We start from the raw sequence: 21690 nt of genomic DNA on the forward strand, positions 1-21690 counted from the left end.
GAACCAACTTCTTCTTCCATCTCTTTCTTCCACTTTCTAAAACTTTCTTCTCGTTCTTCACTCATTCTTGATTTCTTTAGTTTTTTTCCTCCATTTTTTCACTTCTCTTCACATCTAAATTTACACGACAGAGATGATGAGAGTTGCTTCACCTCAATTCACGATTCTTTAATAATACATACATTAAAAAATTCATCACAAAACACACAAATATATTAACATATAAACTATACTAATACTCAAAATTTTTAGAAATGCTGGGAGAAATATTACTAACTTAGGCTGTCTATTGTTTCCGCCTCTACTGGAGAAAAAAAATATAAAGATTTTGTCATGTAAGAAGAGAAAATAATAAATAACTACCTAATTTTTTATCTTAAAGATAAATGAATTTTTTTTATTAAATTTAAATATAAATAAATTCTTAACTTTTGTAAATAGGAGATACATAAATTTTTTCGTATTGAATGCATAAAAGTTAGAAAAATTTATGTGTCTCTTATTTATGAAAGTTAAAAATTTATTTGTGATTTAATTTAGTAAAAAATTTATTTATTTTTATGATAAAAAAAATTAGACATTTATTTGTCTTTTTCACGACTACTTTTAAAGAGCAAACTTACGATTTTGAAAAGCACAAAAAAATATAAACAACTTATTTTATATTTGGTAAAAAAAATATTATATATTCATATTTTTTAAAATTAAAAATCTATGATAACTTTATATATTAATAAATGCCTATATTTATTTTATTTGTATGTTTATTATATTTATATTCATTCAAATTATTTTAAATATTAAAAATAATTTTATCAAGTATAATTTTTGCAGTTTGTATTTTTTAAAAGTTACTTTTATTTTTATTATTAAATATAACTACTATAATTTTTAAAAAGTTATATATGTTTAAACAATTAAAAAATAAACTAGTTTAATTTGAAAAAAAATATCTCCAGAATTTTGAAAAAGAAAAAGAATAATAATATTCTTTTATCTCTACAGTTTTTAATCATTTTAGAATCATTCATAACCGTTTTAAATGAAAGACTAATCAATTAGAAAAACATGACGAAGTGATTGATCTCCCCTCGGTCAATGAATTCACATAAGACAGCTGTTATCCAAATAAATAACTCTTATTATAACAAACGACCAAATGGAGAAACTTGAAGTCTTGAGTCTTCTCTTTAATATTAAGTTATTAACAACTAACCTTGATCACCGGCTAATTTATTTTGTTATTATAATTACCTTAAGAACCATATGGGTTTATTTTAAGTAGATAGAAATTAGATGTGGTTTACATGTAATATATTAGAGAAATATTAGGGACTAATATGTTTATTAACATTAGTCAATATTTAGTTAATATTTGTTTTATATTATTAGAATTTAAAATATAAAATTTAAAATTTAATATTTAAAATTTAAAATACTGATTAAGTATATATATGTTAGCTAAAAATAATAAATTTCACCTATAGTATTGTTCATATAATTGTTAAAATGATTATGTACAAACAAAAAATCAATTATTAAATCAATCATCATATATTTATATATATAATTATATTACATAAACACAAAAAATAATTACTAAATTAATTATCAAAATAAATTATATAATAAAATATAAAATAAAAAATTAAACAACATATATATTTTTACAAAAAATATATAATAATTAATTTAATTATTAATTTATTTGTATACCCATAATATTTTTTATATTAATATATAGATCCATGTAAAACAAACCGTCAAACTATAGTTGATTATCGATCTGTCTTTTCATGTGGGTCTAATATATAGATAAACTCCTTTATCTCCTCACTCCTCTCTTATTTTATGACTGAAGCCTAGGATTTTTTATTTTAATAAATAAAATAAATGTTTTAATTATCATTTTAAATAAATTTAAAATTTATGACCGAAATTTATCACGGTGTCTTATCTATTTTATATTGTAAATAAGATAATTTTGTACGTATCTCGTTTATAATGTAAATAAAATAAATACGCAAACGTAACACGTGTATATCTCATTCACACGATAAATAAAATACGTACAAGGTTATCTCGTTCACATTGTAAACGAGATTGGGCAACGACTATATATATAACTTGTTGACAGCGTTGACTGGGTCCTAGTTTAAACTTTTTAACTACTTTTTCCTCTTTTTTATCCCTTTCTGACCATATAATCGATACATATGACGATGACGCACGCAGCTGGTAAAGACAGAGACATCAACAGGTTGAACGAGACTTCGCATTATGCTGAAGCAACCAACTTTGCGGTTAGTTCTAATTTATTAAATTTTACGCAATCCTATATAGATAAATGTGTGTATATAGTGATGGTTAGAATAGTAGCAAAGAATTAGAATATAGTTTATATAGTTAGTATACAATAAGTCATTAGTAATAATTTAAATATTGTAAACGAAATACGTGTAAAATTATTTCGTTTACAGTGTAAATGAAATAAGTTAGTGTAACAGATTTTGATAATAACTTTTAAAATTATTTAATTCGATAATTATTAGATTTAATTTATTTATTAAATTAAAAAATCCCTGAAGCCTAAACATGTAATAAAAGTCACATATAATATAGGTGTCTGCTGTATATAAAATAAAAAATATCAATCACCAGGCCATTCATGAATATTACGAACTTCCAAATATTTTTAACATAATATACAACAAGATTAAAAATAATTTACATACGGAGCACAGTTAGGTATTTAGTTAATAATTTTTAGTTACATATAATTAATAATCATATGTTTGCTTAAAAAAAGAAGTGTAAAAAATAATATATTTTTAGTTGACCAAATATTCCAAAAAAAAACTTTTGTTGTTCATGTAACATTGTCCATAACAAAAAAGTCTAGGTGATTAGATTTTTGTAACTAATATCTAATTAACGATTTTACTTTTATGTCCTTCACAGTTCACAAAATATATATATATATATATATATATATATATAGTTAATTTCTTTGCTTTTTCTTGTATTGGCTATATATTAGACACAAAAAGTTGTTGTTCCCTTCCTTACTATTTCGTGTTACAATTTTCGTTTCCTTTTAATTTGTGTTTAGATTTTGTGTTGAAATATAATCTAGTCAATATCAAGACTCATCCGAGATTATCGTATTGTTGAAGATGCGATCAGACTTCAGTTGGATGATTCCAGTGGAAGTGATGCTGGGTGCTCTGGACCATGAAGAAGTCCATTCATGCAGCATTTCAAAGGTTCCACCAATGCTTCGAGCCCCCAACGAGGACGCTTACAAGCCAAAGCTGGTGTCCTTAGGACCCTGGCACAAGGGAGCAACACGCCAGCTTCTCCTAATGGAAGAAGCAAAACTGCGCTACATGCGCGACTTTCTTGAAAGAAGAGAAACTGGAACGGATACAAGAACATCAGAACTCAGGCTTCGCGATTGCGCCGTTGACATGATCAGTATGGACAAAGCGATTACTGCCTGCTACAGCGGCGACACAGAGACGGATTCCCATGAGCTCTCCAGGATAATGATTGTCGACGGTTGCTTCTTGTTGGAGCTTCTCATAAGACTTGGTTATTACATGTCGAAGAAGAACAGCAATAGACACAGCAATGATGATGATGATAGCTATCTGGGTGATCCTCTCTTTGAAACAGAGGAGAAGGTAAGATCTGTTCTCAACGACATCGTGATGCTCGAGAACCAAATACCCTTGATCGTTCTCAAGAAGTTGTACTACAATGTCTTCCCTGATGAAGACATTGAAGTCAAAGATGACCACCGCGTTGCCAACATCGTGTTCGGTGCTTTCGGTTACACTCCGGTAAGAATCTCTTCAGGTGCCGCTCACATACTCCACCTCATTCATCTGGCCACGGTTGAAGAACGTGACCAGTTAGAGAAGAAGAGAGGGGTAAAAGCGTCTCAAGAGCTAAAGCGATGCGCTACTAGGCTCCGGGCTTCCGGAATAACCATTCGAACCGCCGCAAATAGCAAAGGCAACGGTAAAGTTCCGGATCTGTTTGAAGATATTTTTGACTTCGACATAAGATTCAACGAAAAAGATAAGGTGCTGGAAATTCCGGCTCTTCGTATCAAGGAAACGACGGAAGTGAGATGGAGGAATTTGGTTGCTTGGGAGCAGAGCAGGATTTGGGTGAAAAGGAAGTACACTTCGTATGCTTTTTTCTTCAAAGGTTTGATATGTTGCAAGCACGACATTGAACTGCTTGAGAAGAAGGGAGTGATAGTGAACGATAGCAAGAAGAAAAAAGAAGAATTGCTAAGTATGTTTCGGAAATCTGCAAGGGTTCTGAACACATGGATCCAGGTTATGGCGGAATTTGTGAGTGCTTAAACCAGTATGAGGCCGAATCCAGGAACGCGTTTCGTGGATTGGGTATAAGGAGTTGGCACAGGTGCAGGAAGGTTTTTGAAATTCTTATGTACTATGTGTGGAATTGGTATGATGCTTTGATCCGTGATCATATCCCTACAGTGTGGAAATTCATAGGAGTTGTGGCAGCTATTGTTCTGCTTGTTCTTACCATCATGCAGACATATTATTCAGCTCGTTCTAGTGGCTAGTCAACTAGGAATCTCTCTATTTTTACATTGGAATTTATGCACCATTTATTTTTTTTTTCTTTTCCTAGTTTGATAACCATAATGGAAGCCTCTATGTGCTTTCAAGTTTGATAGTTTAAACTTTGAATCCATGAAAGTTTTTGTTGGCCAATTAATATTTCCACATTTTTATTGTTTTTTTAGTAGGTGAAGTAATAATTTCGTTAGGTAGACAACGGAGATTGTGAACGACGCGAACAATAGACTACAATTCCGACACATTAAAGGTAAAAGAAAAACAAACCTCCATTTCCAATTACCCTACCAAAAATTCTATTTTCACATTTCAACTTTTAACCATCCATTTTTACCCTACTGTTATTGTCGCACCTCTACTATCCCAAATCTCCGATTGGCGCCACTCCTTCCCTCACCAGCCACACTTATTGCTGTTACTCCATCCTTCATCACTTATCCTCAGTGTAGGCTATCAACGCTTCTTCTCTCACCAGCCCCATTATCGGCGTCGCCCACTTCCTCACCATCAACACTCATCGTTGTCGAGATCTTCTCCCTCATCTCCTTTCTCTCACCTACGCTGCCGCACTCTTGTTCAAGCTGCGCGGTCGCCTTCTACAGGTAGAACAGATCGAGCAATAGCAGTAGAACCAAGCAAGCTACAATACAAAAGACATTGTACACTGCTGTCACCGCCAACTTCAGCAACATCATTTTTTACTACAAGAAGGTTAGTGATAGTTAGGGTTTTATTTCTTAAATGAATCTTTATTCAATGTATTAGGCTCCAAGAAATAGTTAGATCTTTTTGTGATTTGGTTGAATTATTGGAATGTTTTCATCATGTAGACTATTTTTTATTTTTGAATAATTGAACTCAACTGAAAAAAAAAACATGTGACTGTTGCTGATATGCTTTTTTTTCATTACTATATGTTTCGCATTTTGGATTAGTTAATCTAAGATTCAGGTAATATATACCGGTGATTGTTTTGTTTACGTAATTAATCTTTTGCTTGATTTCATATGTGTGAGTTAATTAAATAATTGATTGAAATTTATTTTGGTTGTGCTTAAATCAAGCTAATTAAATTTGGTATAATAATAAGAATGTAGTATATGTTTCTACTATGTACTGGGGTTCAGACGCTAGTTATAGTGGTTTGAAAGAGATGTATTTTGATCGGTTGAAATAGTTGATTTTACGTTTTGTTGTAAACCATTTTAAATGATTGGATAATTGGGTTTAAACGGAAAAAAAGGGGTCAATGTTGATAATCTGCTTGGTTTCTATTTTTCTCAATTGTACATGTTTCTCATTTTGGTGTCGGAGTTTTTTTTTTCAAAAAGAAAAAGAGTACAACTCAGCTTGACATTTGTTGAATTGATATTTCTTGTCAATCTAGAACTCAAGTAGTATGCACAGATATTCAATTGTTGTGATATTTTGAATGAGATGTACTCTAATTGATTAAATTAGTGGAGTTTTTGTCTTCTTGGAAACCATTTTAAATGGTTGAATAATTGGGTTCAAATGAAAAAAAAAGACGAGTCAATGTTGATGAATTGCTTGGTTTCTATTTTTCACGATTCTATTAGTTTCTCACTTTGGTTTGGGATTTTTTTTTATAAAAAAAAGATACAGCTCAATTTGGCATTGTTGAATTAAAATTTTCTGTGAATTTAGAACTCAGGTAATATGCAGGGATGTTTATTTTTCCTTATATGCAGATGTTCATTTTAACTTGAGTGTGGATTTAATCTAAACAGTTAGTTTAGACTTTGTTTAATTGTTAGTGACATGACATAATTAACTTAGCTTTAGTAGTATGCATTCATTATAGTTTGCTAATTAAAATGCATGGTTATTTTATTATTCATTGGATGCTTGTTCTCGAATCAGCTTGTAAAGTTCGGATGGTGTGAAACCTAACCTTTTATTGGTCCTTAACAGATCGTAAACGCACCTGATTTGTGCTACTGAATAGAATAGCCAAATGGAAAAAATGTAATACGCAGTTTACTGTTGTTGGCTTCGACTTCAACATGAATGTACTTGTTTCTCACAGCTACCTCCTATTTTGGTAGAAACTAGTAGAGATGCGTTGTTCACCTTGCTATATGAACGGTATGATTAGCCACTTGGAAAAAAAATAATGCCGAATTGAAGCCGAAGGAGATCGAAGATATTGGATTCAGATTCCTAAAGCAAATCCAGTGCTAGCCTGTAAAACAGGGCATCATGGTTCAGCTAGCAAGGGACTGCGATGTAGGAACAAGCATATTGAGAGTATATGTCGGTAACATTCGCGTTAATGCCAAATTGATTGGGCGGGTTTTAGGGATTTCTTTTGCTGGTGAGTTTGTCTTCCATATTAAGCATCCTTTGTTGTGTCAAGTCGTTTGATTTCAGTATTCGGTAATTGTATGTACTTTAATGTTTCAAAAATGCAAGCGACGACTTCCCCACACTCGACAAAAAGAATGCTGCCCATGTGGCAATCAAAACACAATTCCAAAAAAGAACGACCATCAAACTGCACGATTTCGTCTACAGCTGCTTTATAGAAACTGAAGTAGACAAGATGGAGTTCAGACGGCACTTCATCCTAGTAGTGCTAAAGATATTCCTGTGCCCAACAAGTCAACAAAAAATATCGCCGTCGCACATACCCCCTATCTTAGATGTCTCGGACCTAAGTAGGTTCAATTAACTGTTGAAGACTTTCAAGTGGTTGGAAGCGACGCTCCGAAAATATAAAACTAAAAAGCACGAAACCTATGGAGGCTACATGTTCGCCCTATTGGTATGTTACATTTTTAAACTACTAGTATATCTGTGGTGCGGTGTTTTATAACCCACAAACTAACCGGCAAGTGCACCGGGTCGTACCAAGTAATACCTTACATGAGTAAGGGTTGATCCCACGAGTATTGATGGATCAAGCAACAATGATTGATTGATTGGCTTAGTTAGACAAGCAGAAAAGGGTTTTGAGATATTCAAAAGGTCAAAGTTCGAACTCAAAATATCAAAAGGATAGACAAATAAATAAGTTGGGAATAAAATATGGAGAAAACAGTTAAGGCTTTGGAGTTGTCTATTTTCTGGATTGACTTTTCTTATCAACTATTTTTAATCATGTATGATTTAATTCATGGCAAACTATATGTAACTCGACCCTAATTCCTTAGACCTTCCTAGTCTCCTCTAAAATTCATTAACTGCCAATTCCTTGGTCAATTAAATCCAATAAGAAGGTGATGATCAAATTCTAGTTTATATGCCACAAGAATCCTAATTATCCAAAAATAAAGGGATTATATGTCACGTATCCCGTTAAATACAAACAATAAGAAATTCAGGATAATATGTTTTCAAGCTGTTGTTCAAGTTAAGAGTTTTTCCAAGTTTTGCAAGAACTCAAATAGAAAGAGGGTCATACTTCTGTTCCACCCAAATTCATAAAATAAAGAACGAAAACAATTATTGAAATATAAATCAAAACATAAATTAAATTAAAAAGAGCAAATGAATCAATCCATATAATAGACAGAGCTCATAACCTTAACAGTGGATGTTTAGTTGCTCATGGCATGTGAAATGTAAATTTGTATAGAATTTCATAATGGAATCCCCCTAATGGAATCTCAATAGAAGAGAAGTCTCCCCTTTTTATAACTAATACTAATTAATTTAAAATCTAATATCTAAAATTAAGATAATATCTTTTCCTATTTTAAAATCAAATTTGAATTTAAATCAGAATTAACTAACTACTCCGTGTCTTGTAACGTGGGGACCACTTGGCTTCACAGGATCCGCGCCTAACTTGGGTGCTAAAATGGGGCCCAGAAATCACCCCCAGCGTTTTCTGCACGTGGCGCATGTCATGCGTACGCGTCGATGGTCTTTTTCGCAAGTCACGTGGATGCGTCGGTCACGCGCACGCATCGCTGTGCAATTCTTCAAATCACGCGTACGCGTCAGTCACGCGCACGCGTCGCCATGGAAAGCTCCAAATCACGCGTACGCGTCAGTCATGCGTACGCGTCGCTCCTCGCTGCCATCTCCTTTTGTTCTTGTGCTGCAGAAACTCCATCAAATCCAGCCGAATGCTACCTAAAATAAATAAAATTGCAAAAGACTCAAAGTAGCATCCATATTGGCTAAAAGATAATTAATTTTTTATTAAACTCAACAAATTAGATGCAAATTCACTAGGAAAAGATAAGAAAGATGCTCATGCATCAATCCGGCATACCATTTATTTATGTTGCAAATCAAAAGTTGTGAACTTCTTTTCTCTAGGTATTGTACTTCCAGCGGTTGAAGCATGGTCCGCTTGATAATTATCAAGAACCGGAACCATGGGTCGCCACATGGACTATTGCTAAACTTGAAAAGAAGGCAACTAATGTTATTTCCAAGGTACTACCCTAGACGAATTCTTTTTTATATTGTACTATGATAGCTTGCTTCCACATGAATATGATGTTTTTTATAATCCGAACGTTTTTTCTCATATTCAACTTGGATGATTACTAATTGATACTTTGGATCATTAAACATCAGGGACCCATCACAAGCAAAGTGAAAAATGGTGAAAAACCTAAGGGGGGAGGGGAGCAAGTAAGACAACAACAAAATCACACACTAAAGAAGCGTGCTCAGAGAGGGCGCAAAAAACTTCATCACTTCCGATGGTAAGTTCCTATTGGAATTTGAGTAAGCTACATTGATTCTCTTTTAAGTAAGACAAAGATGCCAACTTTAATTGAGTACATCATTTGCTAGTTTGGTATAGGTTTCTCTAATTATAGAAGTGATCTTGTATTTTGGTATGAATTAGATATTTTGTATGTTTACAATTTTAGTATTCTTATGTGAACAATTGCATGGTTATTCTCTGATTTTCTGAATGTATTCGAATGGAGAAGCACCGACGCTAAAGAGCTCAAAGAGGAATCCATAAAAAAGCAGCCCATTAAAACAACAGAACAACCACCATCAGGACAAGGACGTGCACTCCAATCGAAAAAACAGACAACTGTAACTAAGGTGAGTATATTTTATTGTGTGTATATGTTCTGTTCTTTATACCATAATTTGTCTTCATAATATAGCTGGATGTTAATTGAACAGAATTCAAATGGATGTTTATTTCCTAATTATAATGGTTGTTTTTTATTCAAATTAAATATATATCTTAATTAATTTATTAAATAAAAAGTTAATTAATACTAAATGCACAACCAAAATAATCGTGCTTATAAACTAAATCATGATATACTTTCTAGTAAATACAAATCCGAAATCCTTTACCTACTTGATTTAGAAGCTATATAAAATACCATGCATTGGTAGGTTGCATTCACACGTGTATATATTTTACTTTTATTAAAGTATATATATATATATATATATATATATATATATATATATATATATATATATATATATATATACTTACTAGATCATTCCCATCAATTTTCTACTATTTTCTTTTAATTATTGTATCTATTTTTTTATATATATACCGAAAACAAGGTTTTATTGCATATAAGTAGTCAAACATTATTTATAAATGACACATTAAATATTAGCAACGAAATTTATACAGAATCATCTTCTGCTATTTTTTTGTATGTTCATTTCTAAACATTTTGGTTTTTTTTTATGCCACGTTGAATATTTACATCAACACAGAAAAGTAGGACAACGACGAGAAGAAAGATGTGCGTTGTCAAAGGTTAATCATGCAGAGACAACAAAAAAATCACTTTTCAAAAAAGCTGCCTCACAGCGTACCGAGACACATACAGTAGTTTCCAACTCTAATAACGAGGATAATGAGTAATCAATTGCCAAGAGAATGTGTCGACTGTTTCAATATACAGGGAACCCACAAGATGAGAATCTAGGGGATGATGAGGTCAATGTCAATCATGAAAAAACTCCTAAAAGGCCATCAAACCCCAAAGACCCTGATTCAATTACACCATTAATAGTACTAGTGCAACTTACAGGATATGATTTTGACAGGCAAGTTGTTTGTGATAAAATCTGTTGTTTGTGCCTGTTTTGCATATGCTATGATTCCAGTTCCTTTAAAAACATAAACTCTTTCTTTTATCTAACATCAGTTGCATTCGACATAGGGACTTTGACATGTATGATGCAGATTTTCGCAAACTACTATTGGCAAGTGTATCGAATCGTATCAAGTAATACTGCAGGAGTGTGTTATCATTCCCACGAAGATTAACTGACTAAGCAAGCAATGGTCAATTGATTAATCTAGTCAGATAATCAGAATTTAGGATTTTAGAATTCCTTAGCATAAAAGCAGTGAATAAAATAAGACAAATAGTAAATGGTTGGGAGAGTAATATGATTAAAAGAGTTAATGTTTCAGAGATGTTAAACTTCAGGAAGAATGCTTTTCATTCTCTACTTTAATCATGCAAGATATATCTATGGTAAATCATTAGTAATCAAATCTCAATCCCTTGATAATTCAATTTCTCTTAACTTAATAAACCACCAATTCCTTGATTAATTGATTATGAAAAGAGGTGAACTACATTCACTGATTTAGAAACTACACAATTCACAAGAGTTAACCCTAGTTGATTCGATGTCACTTATCAAGTCTAGTTTCAAAACTTAAAGAATTATGAAAAGGAGTTTTCAAGCTTAATTTCAAAAACCAAATTTTTGAATATGATAATTAGAATTCAGTTTAGATTAGAACTATTTCCCAATAGATTCAAACCCTTGTGATGAAGAACGAAAACTCTTTCTTGAGAAAACATCAATGCATTAGTCAAAAGTAGAAAGGCTATAACATTAGTCCATTAGAATTAACAGAACTCCTAACCTTAACCAAAGAGATTAGTGACTCATGCTAAGGTTCAAAATCAAAGACAATCTATGAAAAATGGCCCAAAGGTCCCCGTCAAAGTTTTTCGGGAGCCTTTTATACTTAACCTAAAACAAAACCTAAAATTCAAATTCAAACTTCATTAAAACAAAATCAAATCAAATCTTCCGAAATTAATCTTCAACTCCCATTGTGATTCAGGTCCAAAGCTTAGTGATTCAATTCTTCAACAATGCAATGTGGACCTGGGTTATAACTTGATGCTTGTGGGTTCTTATGCTTCGTTATTTTTTTAACTTGTATGATTCTATTGTTGCAAAATTAGAAAAATTTGAGATATATCCAATCCAATAAAATAACCATTCACTTAAGAGTAGAAATAACTATCCGCATGCCTATGAATTAAATATCCAACATGCCTAGTAAATTTAACTAGCTATTAATAATTAGACTATTAAAGCGTTTGGCTAAGAGTGTTTAAACTTTTAGGGCTAACAAGTTAAAGATTGAACCCAAAATATTTTAATTATTAAAATTTTAATATATATCATATTATAAAATCATTTAGTTTAACAACTCCATTTAATGCGCAAAAAAGAAATGACTAAATTTTTCCGGTCACAATTCAAAAGGTGAAGTACTCCTTAACAACTAAAAAAATTTTTAATTAGTTTCCAACCATTAAAATAACTCGAACATCCATTATATTTTAATCAAATAATCATTCTCTTAAAAATAAAAATATCATCCGCACGCCTAGCGAATTAATATCCAGCATACCTAGTGAATTTAACTAGCTATTAATAGTTAGACTATTAGAGTGTTCGGCTAAGCATGTTTCATACGTATATTTTTGCCTTGTGTCAAACTTTTAAGGCTAACAAGTTAAAGATTGAAACCTAAATATTTTAATTATTAAAATTTAAATATATATCATATTATAGAATTATTTAGTTTAAAAAGATATTAGTGTGTAAACAACTCCATTTAATGTGCAAAAAAAATGAGTAAAAAGACAAAAAGACAAAGCCAAACAGAGGAACCAAATTCTATTTCATCACTTTCTGACTCAATAATGTCCGTAACTTTACGACCTGTAATTGAACACAAAAAGACAAAGCCAAACAAAGGAACCAAATGAGATATCATACCATAAAATAACTATCAGAAAAATAAATAACGAGTGAATAACCAAAAAATCAGACAAACACACAACAAGAGACATCTAATTGTATTAAATCATCCAACAAGAAATAACCATCCTGAATTTTTTATTATTGAAACTCCTAAATGTTAACATAAAATCAAATTTTTTGTTTATTTTACATGTATAATTGTTTTTTTTTTAAATATTATTATTACTTTTAATCTTTCATCGGAATTATTATGACTCTCAAATTACACTAACAACACAGTTCCAAAAAAAGTATTACGTATATATGAATAAATTTTTTCTAAAAATGAAATGAGATAATTTAGTCTATAGAAGCCCATTTCACCATTATCATATGAAATATCTCACTTGATTTTATCAAAGTAAAGTTAAATTGAGATTATTCGTTTCAATAAAGATGTTTATGTTCTTTACACACACATATATATATGACCAATTTATTGTTATAAAATATTTGGTTGAACTGAAAATTATTATCATTTGTCTTATTATACGGATAAAATATAATAGAATAATCCATTTATGTTATGAACAAATATCCGATTTGTATTAAAAATAAACAACCGCATGCAAAAACAATTTCTACTGCATACCTTGTCGGATTGTTGACGCTCCACAACGCATAAAGTCAAAATGTTGCCATCTGAATGCATAAAATGGTCACTGTTGTAGGAGCATAGGGCATTAGAACCTCCTTCATCAATTGAGGACTTCATCAATGGTCCAATGGCATGACTTCAAGCCCAAACACAGTAATGATTTTGGGATAGCTGATGCGGCGTCACTCTTGATGACTACAAAAGGGTCCAGAGACTAATATGGTGCTCAGAACTGAATCTCGAAGACTAGTATAGATAATTTTGAATTTGAGAAAATTATATGATAAAAGATGTAAATCAGAGAGACCACTTTAAAAATTTTATCGAGCTATGTGATGTTAAGCGAGTGGAAGTAGAACCCATCTAGAACTGAATTATGGAGGACTACAAACAAAAAGATTATATTTGAAGCTGTGGTTAGAATTTCTTGTTAAAGTAGTGACAGTTAGGGAATCACTAAAAGAAAATCGGCAGATAGCAGCGGTTGTTAATTCGCTAGAAGATAGCGTGCGGCTAAACATTTAGCAACAGTTAATAGTAACCGCTGGAATAACCGCTGCTAGATGGTATTTTATCGCGATATGTTTTTGCGGCTAAACATTAAACTAGTATACTTGGAGATGGCAGCGGTTATTAAAATCGCTGCAAAATGCCATCTTTCAAAAATCAGTTGTTCTAATATAGCGGCGAATTTTTAACCGCTGCCAAATGTAATTTTATGGTTTTTTTGTTGGTTAAATCCAAATTTTCATATATAATCATTATTTTAATTTCTGTTACGTTATTCCACTACGTAAGTTGCTTTAATAGATTAAAACAACCAAGAATTAATCAAATTAAAAAACACAAAATAGAACAAAAATATTTACACAAAAGTCTATCATTATAAGAGAAATTTGTCTTCAGTGCATCAATGTCTGTAAACTAGAAATTTAAACTCAAAAATCATTAAACAGCAAATAATTAAAAATTGTTCAAATTCAAAGTTGCTCTATTTCTATTGACTTGATTCCATGATTTTTCATTCAGATCATTATAGTGCCAGAAGATCATATTGCACGGGATACGGGCGGTGCACTTCCCAAATCTTCTAGATCTGCAGCTACGTCAGGTGGCAAATTACCTCCTTGTTGCTGGATTAGGTATCTTAACAAATTTTCCATTGTCTGTGTCTTTGCCTTTTCCTCTGCTGCCTTTGTCTTTAATACTGCTGCCTCTGCCTTAAGTTCTGCAATCTCCCTCTGATACTCCTCAACTTGCACATTGGAGACTGACTACTGTGGAATATTACGAAAACACTGAGTGGGACATGGTCCGAAATCCATTCCATGAACTCGTCCTGGGTGCTCCTTGCTAAAAACTTGTGCAAGGGAATCATTCTGTGAAAGCTCCTTGCTGGAGGCGTCTTGGGTCTCAATTTGCTCAATTGCTTCCTGCATACATGTGATATTTGGAGTTACACTAATTTTAGATCTATAATTGTAAATCCAAAAAGAAAACTGAAAAATTAAACATGATTTACACCAACAACATGCACATCTTCATTTATATACGTGCCATCCTTGTTTTTTATGTGACATGGTCCATATCTCTCCTCTACCAATAGGTCTTCCCTGTCGTTGCTCCTATAACATTCATGTGGACACAATCATAGTTAAAAAAACTCTATATTACAAAAAAACTAAGCAAAAATCTGAAACTGAATTATTGTTATTGATTACTTCTTCGTGTCTTTTTCTGGCCACTGTTTTAGAACCTCCAGTATGTGTGTAACGTTGCTTTGAACGGTATGCAGCATTTTTTCTGCACTTCTCCTACAAACAAAAAACTAGGAACATAAATGTGAATGGGATAATTTAATACGTTAGAGGTATATGAAATAGCCATGTACAATTTTAGGAAAAAAACAAAAGGTAAAGGTATTTTGGGTAGAAGTTTTTCTACTATCACAACAAATACAGCATATTTAGCAATAATTCAAAGAGTTTTAAAAAGAATAGAATGAAATAATGATTGAATATTTGTTACATTTGTCGAGTCCTTCAACCGATATTCAAGAAACCACTTCCAGTGATTTGCATCTATTCCTGATGGTTTATGGTTGGCATTTTGCTCAAAAGTCCTTCTACTATCATAAAACTTATGGAACAAATTATTTTGTGTTCTTCCAATTTTTTCCGATCCTTTGTATGATTCTCCACTTTATTCTTCTTCCTCCATCGTCCTCATAGTGAAAGACTTGCTACAAACCAAACACATCATAAGTAACAAATATAATACTGATTATACGTAAATTACTTGCAAAGATGTATTATACTTTAAGCATTTTCTGGTAGGTTCTAGCTTATACAAGCATGGTTTAAAATAAAAAATATAACATGCAATAGGTTGTTAGTTAATCTAATCAAATGTTCATACCCAAATCAGTGGAACTATCAAGCTCAATTAATTTCCAAATGAAACAAATGATGCTGGTAATGACACTCATCATATTACTGTAACATATATTCAATATAGTATCACCATATTGTCTAATCTGAATGCCTTAGATTCAATAATAATAAAGCTTATTGAAATTTACTATTTAATGTGAGGAAATTAATACATGTACAACACATAACATAAGAAGATGCATGATGAATACCTTCTGTACTATACTGAGGACCAAATCACAAAATCATCAACCAATCACGTCTGTAATGAATTTTTTTGTATTCTCTTTTCACATTTAAGCAAACATAAATTAGTTTTTTGCTTGCTTTGTGCATGAAGATTAGGAAAGAAAATAATAATTCAATTTTTTATTTCAAGTACAGTTCTGGAAAATATGTATGAGAACATACATGTGGATTCTAAGGAATAAATATACACACATATTAGTTAATTGTGAATATAAAATTTTATTAACTTTTAATTTAATTAATAAAAGGAGAAATGTTAATTTATAAAATTTGAACTATTAATTATCTTCATCAAGAATTACAATTTAATTATATAGAGACATTTGAACTTCAGTATTAGGATAATGATTCCACTTATGCAACATTGTACTCTTTTTTTTTTTTGACAATTTGATTTAACAAAAAGAAAGAAGTAATAGCTAGTCAAGGGAAACTTGTTTACATTAGTAGCATTTTTGTAAATCTGTTGAGGTTTATTATTATTATTATTATTATTATTATTATTATTATTATTATTATTAGTTGCATTACTACATGCGAAGGGATGAACTAATATTATGATGAGTCCTAAGTAAAGTAACTTATCATAAGATCATATATATTAAGATTTTGATGTGCAAGGATAAACTAATTAAATAATTCAGTAGCGATGGGGTAACTTACATCATTATTAATTTTAAATTTTTTACTAATTTTTATAATTTATAAAAAAGTTAGATCATGAGTAATTAATTAAATTAACAAAATTTAGGTTAGATTCAGAGTTAAAATTAATTACGATAAGTCAACTAATTTTATTCAGTTACTAATATAAAGATATGTCACAAGGGGCAAATTACCCTCTAATTTAGCAAGGGTTAAATAGAATTCACCAATATATATATATATATATATATATATATATATATATATATATATATATATATATATATATATATATATATATATATATATTCAATGAATTTGCATGGTTGACATTCATGTGTGTGCGTATCAATCTTCCCCTTGTTCTATTGATTTAAGAGAAACAAAATGAAACATGTTACAATTGATCTTAAAGTTGATCGACATAAAAACAACTTCAAGCTGTGGTAAAGCATTATTTTTTAAAAATAACTCTAAAATTACCTTAAACTGGTCAAACACGTGCTCCTTGATAGCCTTGTTCATCGTCTTCAAACTTTCTTCACAAATTGGTAACTGTTGAAAATCAGCCCCCAAACTCCCCAAGAATCCACTTAATTGGCCAGCTGACTGACCTACTTGTTGCATCTCTTTGTTATGGTGGAGTATGATCTTCCTTCCAGGAGGAAGTGCTAATGCCTCCTTAACCGTGAGATCCATGTTTTTAATCACGCCGTTTTCTAATGGAGGAAACAAGTGTACAACATTGTAGTTACAGAGAGAATTATAATTCAAGAAAAAGGTAAAATATGATTTTTAAAATACGAGCAAAAAATAATACCAATGACTTCAAATTTCCAAAAATCGGTGTCCTTTTTTGCTGTTAGCATTGCCTCGATGTTCAACTTCATGTGCGGCAAACAAGTCGTCGACCTGATCATTGAATGGCTCAACCTCCTCCGCCTCTGGGTCATAGTCTTTATCTTCTGAATAGACATCTGCACCTTCATAACCATCCCAACTCTCTGTGCGCATTGCAGGAGCTCGAGTGTCACCCATGTCAGTTGGCAGAGTCAACCGTCTTTCATTGCGCGGTAGTCGAAACGGTACTTCATTAGCACGAGGTTGTTGAGCACTGTTGTGGGAATACGGATGTGGAGGCGCTCTAGCACGTCATTGTGCACTTGAAGTCTTAGCTCCCGCATACGTCGTTCCATCCTAGTGTACAAAAACAAATTACGTGGTAAAATAACCAGCCTATTTTAGTATACCCACAAATGAAATTGACTAAAAATCAATCCTAAAATGCAACTGAAATTTATCATGATCAGACCAACATTGCTTAACTCACCAGAATGGCTTGGGTTTGCTTATCAAGGGCAGCAACAGTTCTGGCTCCACTACTAGCGGTATACCGAGGTTTCCTAGGCATCTGATTAATCCTTTAAACAGCATAAGGTCATTACACAATTAGTAAGAGATGGACAATGTAAAGCTCAAGAGTACAAAACACTCATACCTTCACCAACAGACTGCTCTTACACACATACTTTTTAAAAAAAATGCAAATTATAACTTAAGTTTTCTTTTTAACTAAGGAACGTATGCTTCGGTACCGTTATCTGATTGAAGATCTTTTTCAAAAGATGTTTATTTGTTTTAATATTTTTTCAAGTAATCAAATACTAAAAACAAAACATGAAAACGGAGGTGGGTTGAGAAACACTGAGTAATTGTGCAGTTCTTGAAGTTAGCATCACAAACAATCAAAACTGTATGTTTGAAGCATCTTTTTATTTGTTTCGTAACACTGATAGTGTAGTGAATAGCCCCAAAAATTTTAGAATCCGTATGAGAAAAGAACAACAGTAAACAGTTTACACATAATCCTTCAGAGGTCTTGATTGGATAAACCCTTTCCCTTTCACCCTTTATGCAAACTAACAAATCTGCAATTGAACACTATTAGCTTTCTGACGGACGCTTTGAATATGAAAACCACAATTAATTTCAAAGACATAACAAAAGCTCAAATTAATTTATATGCCTATATTATAAAACTGAAATGAAATTAGACAAATATTAATGTTGACTAATTTATTTAAAAATACTTAATAAAATTAAAGGAATCAGTAATTTAACCTGGGAAACTAGTAGCTATAAAGATTGAAAATCAGTAATTTTATTGAGACTCTTAAAATTTATGAACTTCATAAAAATGTTGCTCTCTGTGCTATGTGCAATTTTGAAAAACTAAAAGAAACTGAAGCTACAATTTTTACTCATACTTGCAATAAATTCAGTTTACTGATTAGTGTTGAGTTTAGTCACTTGTAAGTAATCAAACACAGACCATGTATTGGCATAATTAAAGATTAGAAATACATGGCTCAGATTAGCAACAAAGACAAAAAAGGTTTGATGTCCATCATAAAGGATCAGTGGATAAAAAAAAATAAAGAAAGACCCATGCCTATGGAAGGACAGGGACCAATGAATTATGCAGCAGAGCACTTCCTTAAAGAACTAAGTCCATATACATGCGTATCATTAATCCATAGACAACACAGTTCACTCATTATTAATTGTATTTGAAAGAACGTGTATATAGATCCTTTAGGAATTAAATGAGTACGAAGTGGTGGGTGTATATAGACAAAACAGTTCACTCATACACCTTATATATATGTACAAATTTTTCATTATATATTAACACATGTAAACAAAAATATAGCTTCTGAGAAGGTATATTCAAAGTTAGTTCCTTTTTTTTTCCTGTTGCCAAAAATCAGAGGTTATTCAAAATAAGCTTGACTAAGCACACTAAACAATCAATTACTGAGGAGATGCATAAGCAGAAATTTAATGCAACAATCATTTCTGGGTGTACATCTTATTAGCGATTGAAAAAGAGATCGTGTTAAACATAAAAAGGAATAACATAAGCTTATTATTCGGTCACATAAATAGAAATAACTAAGACGGAAGCAGCAACATTTAAGGAGGAAGCTATGAGAAGAAATGCATGTCCCCGGTGAAAGAGGGGTTTCATAGACTTACTTTTGTTGTTGGATGAGTGACATTGGATTGATGCCAATGAAGATTGCGTTTCCGAATATGATCGAGGGTGCAAATCCAAGAAATACAGGAAGACCAAGCGACGAATAGGGGTAAATGAAACAATGGTCGATGATCCCTGAGACAGGCAGCGACGGCAAATGCTGGTGGTCAGGCAGCGAATGTGGATTTGGAAGATGAAGAGGGTTGGAGCTCTTATGCTAGGTTTATCCATTTAGCAGGTTTTGTTAACTTAGTTTAAGTTGGGTTACGGTTTACGCATTTTGGGGGAAGGAAGTGCTGTGGTCAAAGAGGTGGGTGAAACTAACCCCTAAATTGTTGATAACATTTTTAATTAGTTTCGTATTATTCTCTATCGGATTTTTCACTGATTATGCTATTATTTGTTTTTAACAGCCCGTTTTCTCAAATAAATTATTAATTCCTTTTTAAAAATTAATCCTAAAAGATACATTATGTTATGCTTAAAAAATAAGATAAGATTACACTTATCCGAAATTTATAACACGTTTTTGTGATTTGAATTTCAAAAAAGATATCTGGTTAGTTATATTTTTTTCTTAAAAGTCTATATAATTACTTGCACTCTCTCGTATAATCACAAACATTGTCATACTAGATAGTCTTCTTCTTCTTTTCCATGATGGGTTATCAGTGCTTATAATTTTCTATTATTTTTTTCCACATTTACCATTCATCCAGGTATCACCTTATCAGTTGTGAATACCTATCCAGTATACCATATTCATCTATTCATATTTCGAAATTACGAATCTTGTTTCAGAAGTTGTTTCTACTTAATATTTTTTTTACGCATGACTATTTTGTTAATTTGGACTACTTATGTTGTATTTAAAATATGGACTTTACATTATTAAATTTATTTACGATTTATAAATATTCATAAGTAATATAATCTATTTTAAGTTAAACAATGGTAATTTTTTTTGTAAAGGTTTTTTTTTATTATTGTTGTTCTATGTTACGAGTGACAATGATTTATTTTTAATAGATACCTGATGTCGTCGACCATTTTGAATTTGTTTCGGATTTTGATTGTTGTTTCTGAAATATTAAATTAATGCTAAATTAGTTAGATTTGTAATCATTAGTGTTACTAAATTCATATTTTATTCAAACATTTATGGAGATGTACTAATTGTATAGATGAATTTTGATGAAGTGTATTTTTAAGTAACTAATCCTTTTCTTTTTTTGTTAGACATCTTTGAGACTTACAATGCCTCATGGGAGTGCAGAGACCACAACAGGTGAAGGTGTCGAGACGATGATTTAGAGTTACCATATTTGTACGATGATCTAAGTCAGGAGGCTCAGGATTTTACCGATCTTCTAGCGGATGGAGCAGAGGAATTATATCCCGGGTGCGAAAAATACTCAAAGTTGTCTTTTATAGTGAAGCTTTATCATATTAAGTGTATGTGCAGAGTGAGTGAGAAGGCTATGTCCATGATGCTAGACTTACTACGAGATGCATTCGAGGAAGCAAAACTCCCGCCCACATTATATGAAACCAAGAAGACCATTAGAAAGCTAGGGATTGAATACAAAAGGATAGATGCATGCCTGAATGATTGCATGCTGTATCGGGGTGATGCTGAGAACGCGATCAAGTGCAATCGATGTGGGACTTCTGATGCACCACTAATTCGTGGTACATCTTGCGCTTAATTCAGTGGATTTTATCCATTATTCTCACACTTATTCATAGAAATCGCATGTTCCACATTTTCCTTCCTGATTTTGTGCTATGATTGAAAACATGCTTCTCTGGCCTTAAATTTGCTAGCTTTAATCCTCTCTCATTACCATTCGATGCCGTGATATGTGTGTTAAGTGTTTTCAGGGTTTATAGGGCAGGAAATGAAGCATGCAAAAGTGGAAGGAATACAAGAAGTTGAAGGAATTGCTAAGCTGTCAGCCTTGACCTTTTCGCACTCAATCAATCATAACTTGAGCTACAGAGATTCAAATGAGGCAGTTTTAGTTGCGTTGGAAAGCTAATATCCGGGGCTTCGAA

The 21690-nt window shown here is 31.9% G+C and overlaps 2 protein-coding genes across 5 annotated transcripts; one reads left to right on the forward strand and one right to left on the reverse strand.

Moving 5' to 3' along the window:
- Nucleotides 1-3042: 3042 nt before the first annotated feature.
- LOC140177927 (UPF0481 protein At3g47200-like) lies at nt 3043-7471 on the forward strand. The gene is made up of 2 exons (XM_072211624.1): nt 3043-5336; nt 6561-7471. The coding sequence occupies exon 1, from the start codon at nt 3177-3179 to the stop codon at nt 4377-4379; it is 1203 nt and encodes a 400-aa protein (XP_072067725.1). The 5' UTR covers nt 3043-3176; the 3' UTR covers nt 4380-5336; nt 6561-7471.
- Nucleotides 7472-14117: 6646 nt separating this feature from the next.
- On the reverse strand, nt 14118-19926 carry LOC112750061 (uncharacterized). Of its 4 annotated transcripts, none has more exons than XM_072211662.1 (8): nt 19632-19926; nt 17923-18013; nt 17413-17789; nt 17076-17311; nt 15295-15508; nt 14988-15080; nt 14798-14891; nt 14118-14699 (listed from the first exon to the last, which is right to left on the reverse strand). In XM_072211662.1, exons 3-5 carry the CDS (start codon nt 17585-17587, stop codon nt 15419-15421), a joined length of 501 nt encoding a protein of 166 aa, XP_072067763.1. In that variant the 5' UTR covers nt 17588-17789; nt 17923-18013; nt 19632-19926; the 3' UTR covers nt 14118-14699; nt 14798-14891; nt 14988-15080; nt 15295-15418. The 4 variants fall into 4 exon arrangements, with proteins under 4 accessions (XP_072067763.1, XP_072067768.1, XP_072067752.1 ...); XM_072211667.1 differs by having other exon boundaries at nt 14795-14891; XM_072211651.1 differs by having other exon boundaries at nt 14789-14891.
- Nucleotides 19927-21690: the final 1764 nt, after the last annotated feature.

This window comes from Arachis hypogaea, chromosome 2 (assembly GCF_003086295.3).
Source record: "Arachis hypogaea cultivar Tifrunner chromosome 2, arahy.Tifrunner.gnm2.J5K5, whole genome shotgun sequence".
In the NCBI taxonomy this organism is placed as follows: domain Eukaryota; kingdom Viridiplantae; phylum Streptophyta; class Magnoliopsida; order Fabales; family Fabaceae; genus Arachis; species Arachis hypogaea.

Bases quoted from the DNA above. Each gene is read 5' to 3' on its own strand.
- LOC140177927 (XM_072211624.1), top strand. From the start codon at position 3,177: ATGCGATCAGACTTCAGTTGGATGATTCCAGTGGAAGTGATGCTGGGT.
- LOC112750061 (XM_072211662.1), bottom strand. From the start codon at position 17,587: ATGGTTATGAAGGTGCAGATGTCTATTCAGAAGATAAAGACTATGACC. The intron at 17,312-17,412 runs GTATTATTTTTT...TTCCTCCATTAG, and splicing joins TTGGAAATTTGAAGTCATTG to AAAACGGCGTGATTAAAAAC. The intron at 15,509-17,075 runs GTAATTTTAGAG...TTTGGTTTGTAG, and splicing joins ACGTGTTTGACCAGTTTAAG to CAAGTCTTTCACTATGAGGA.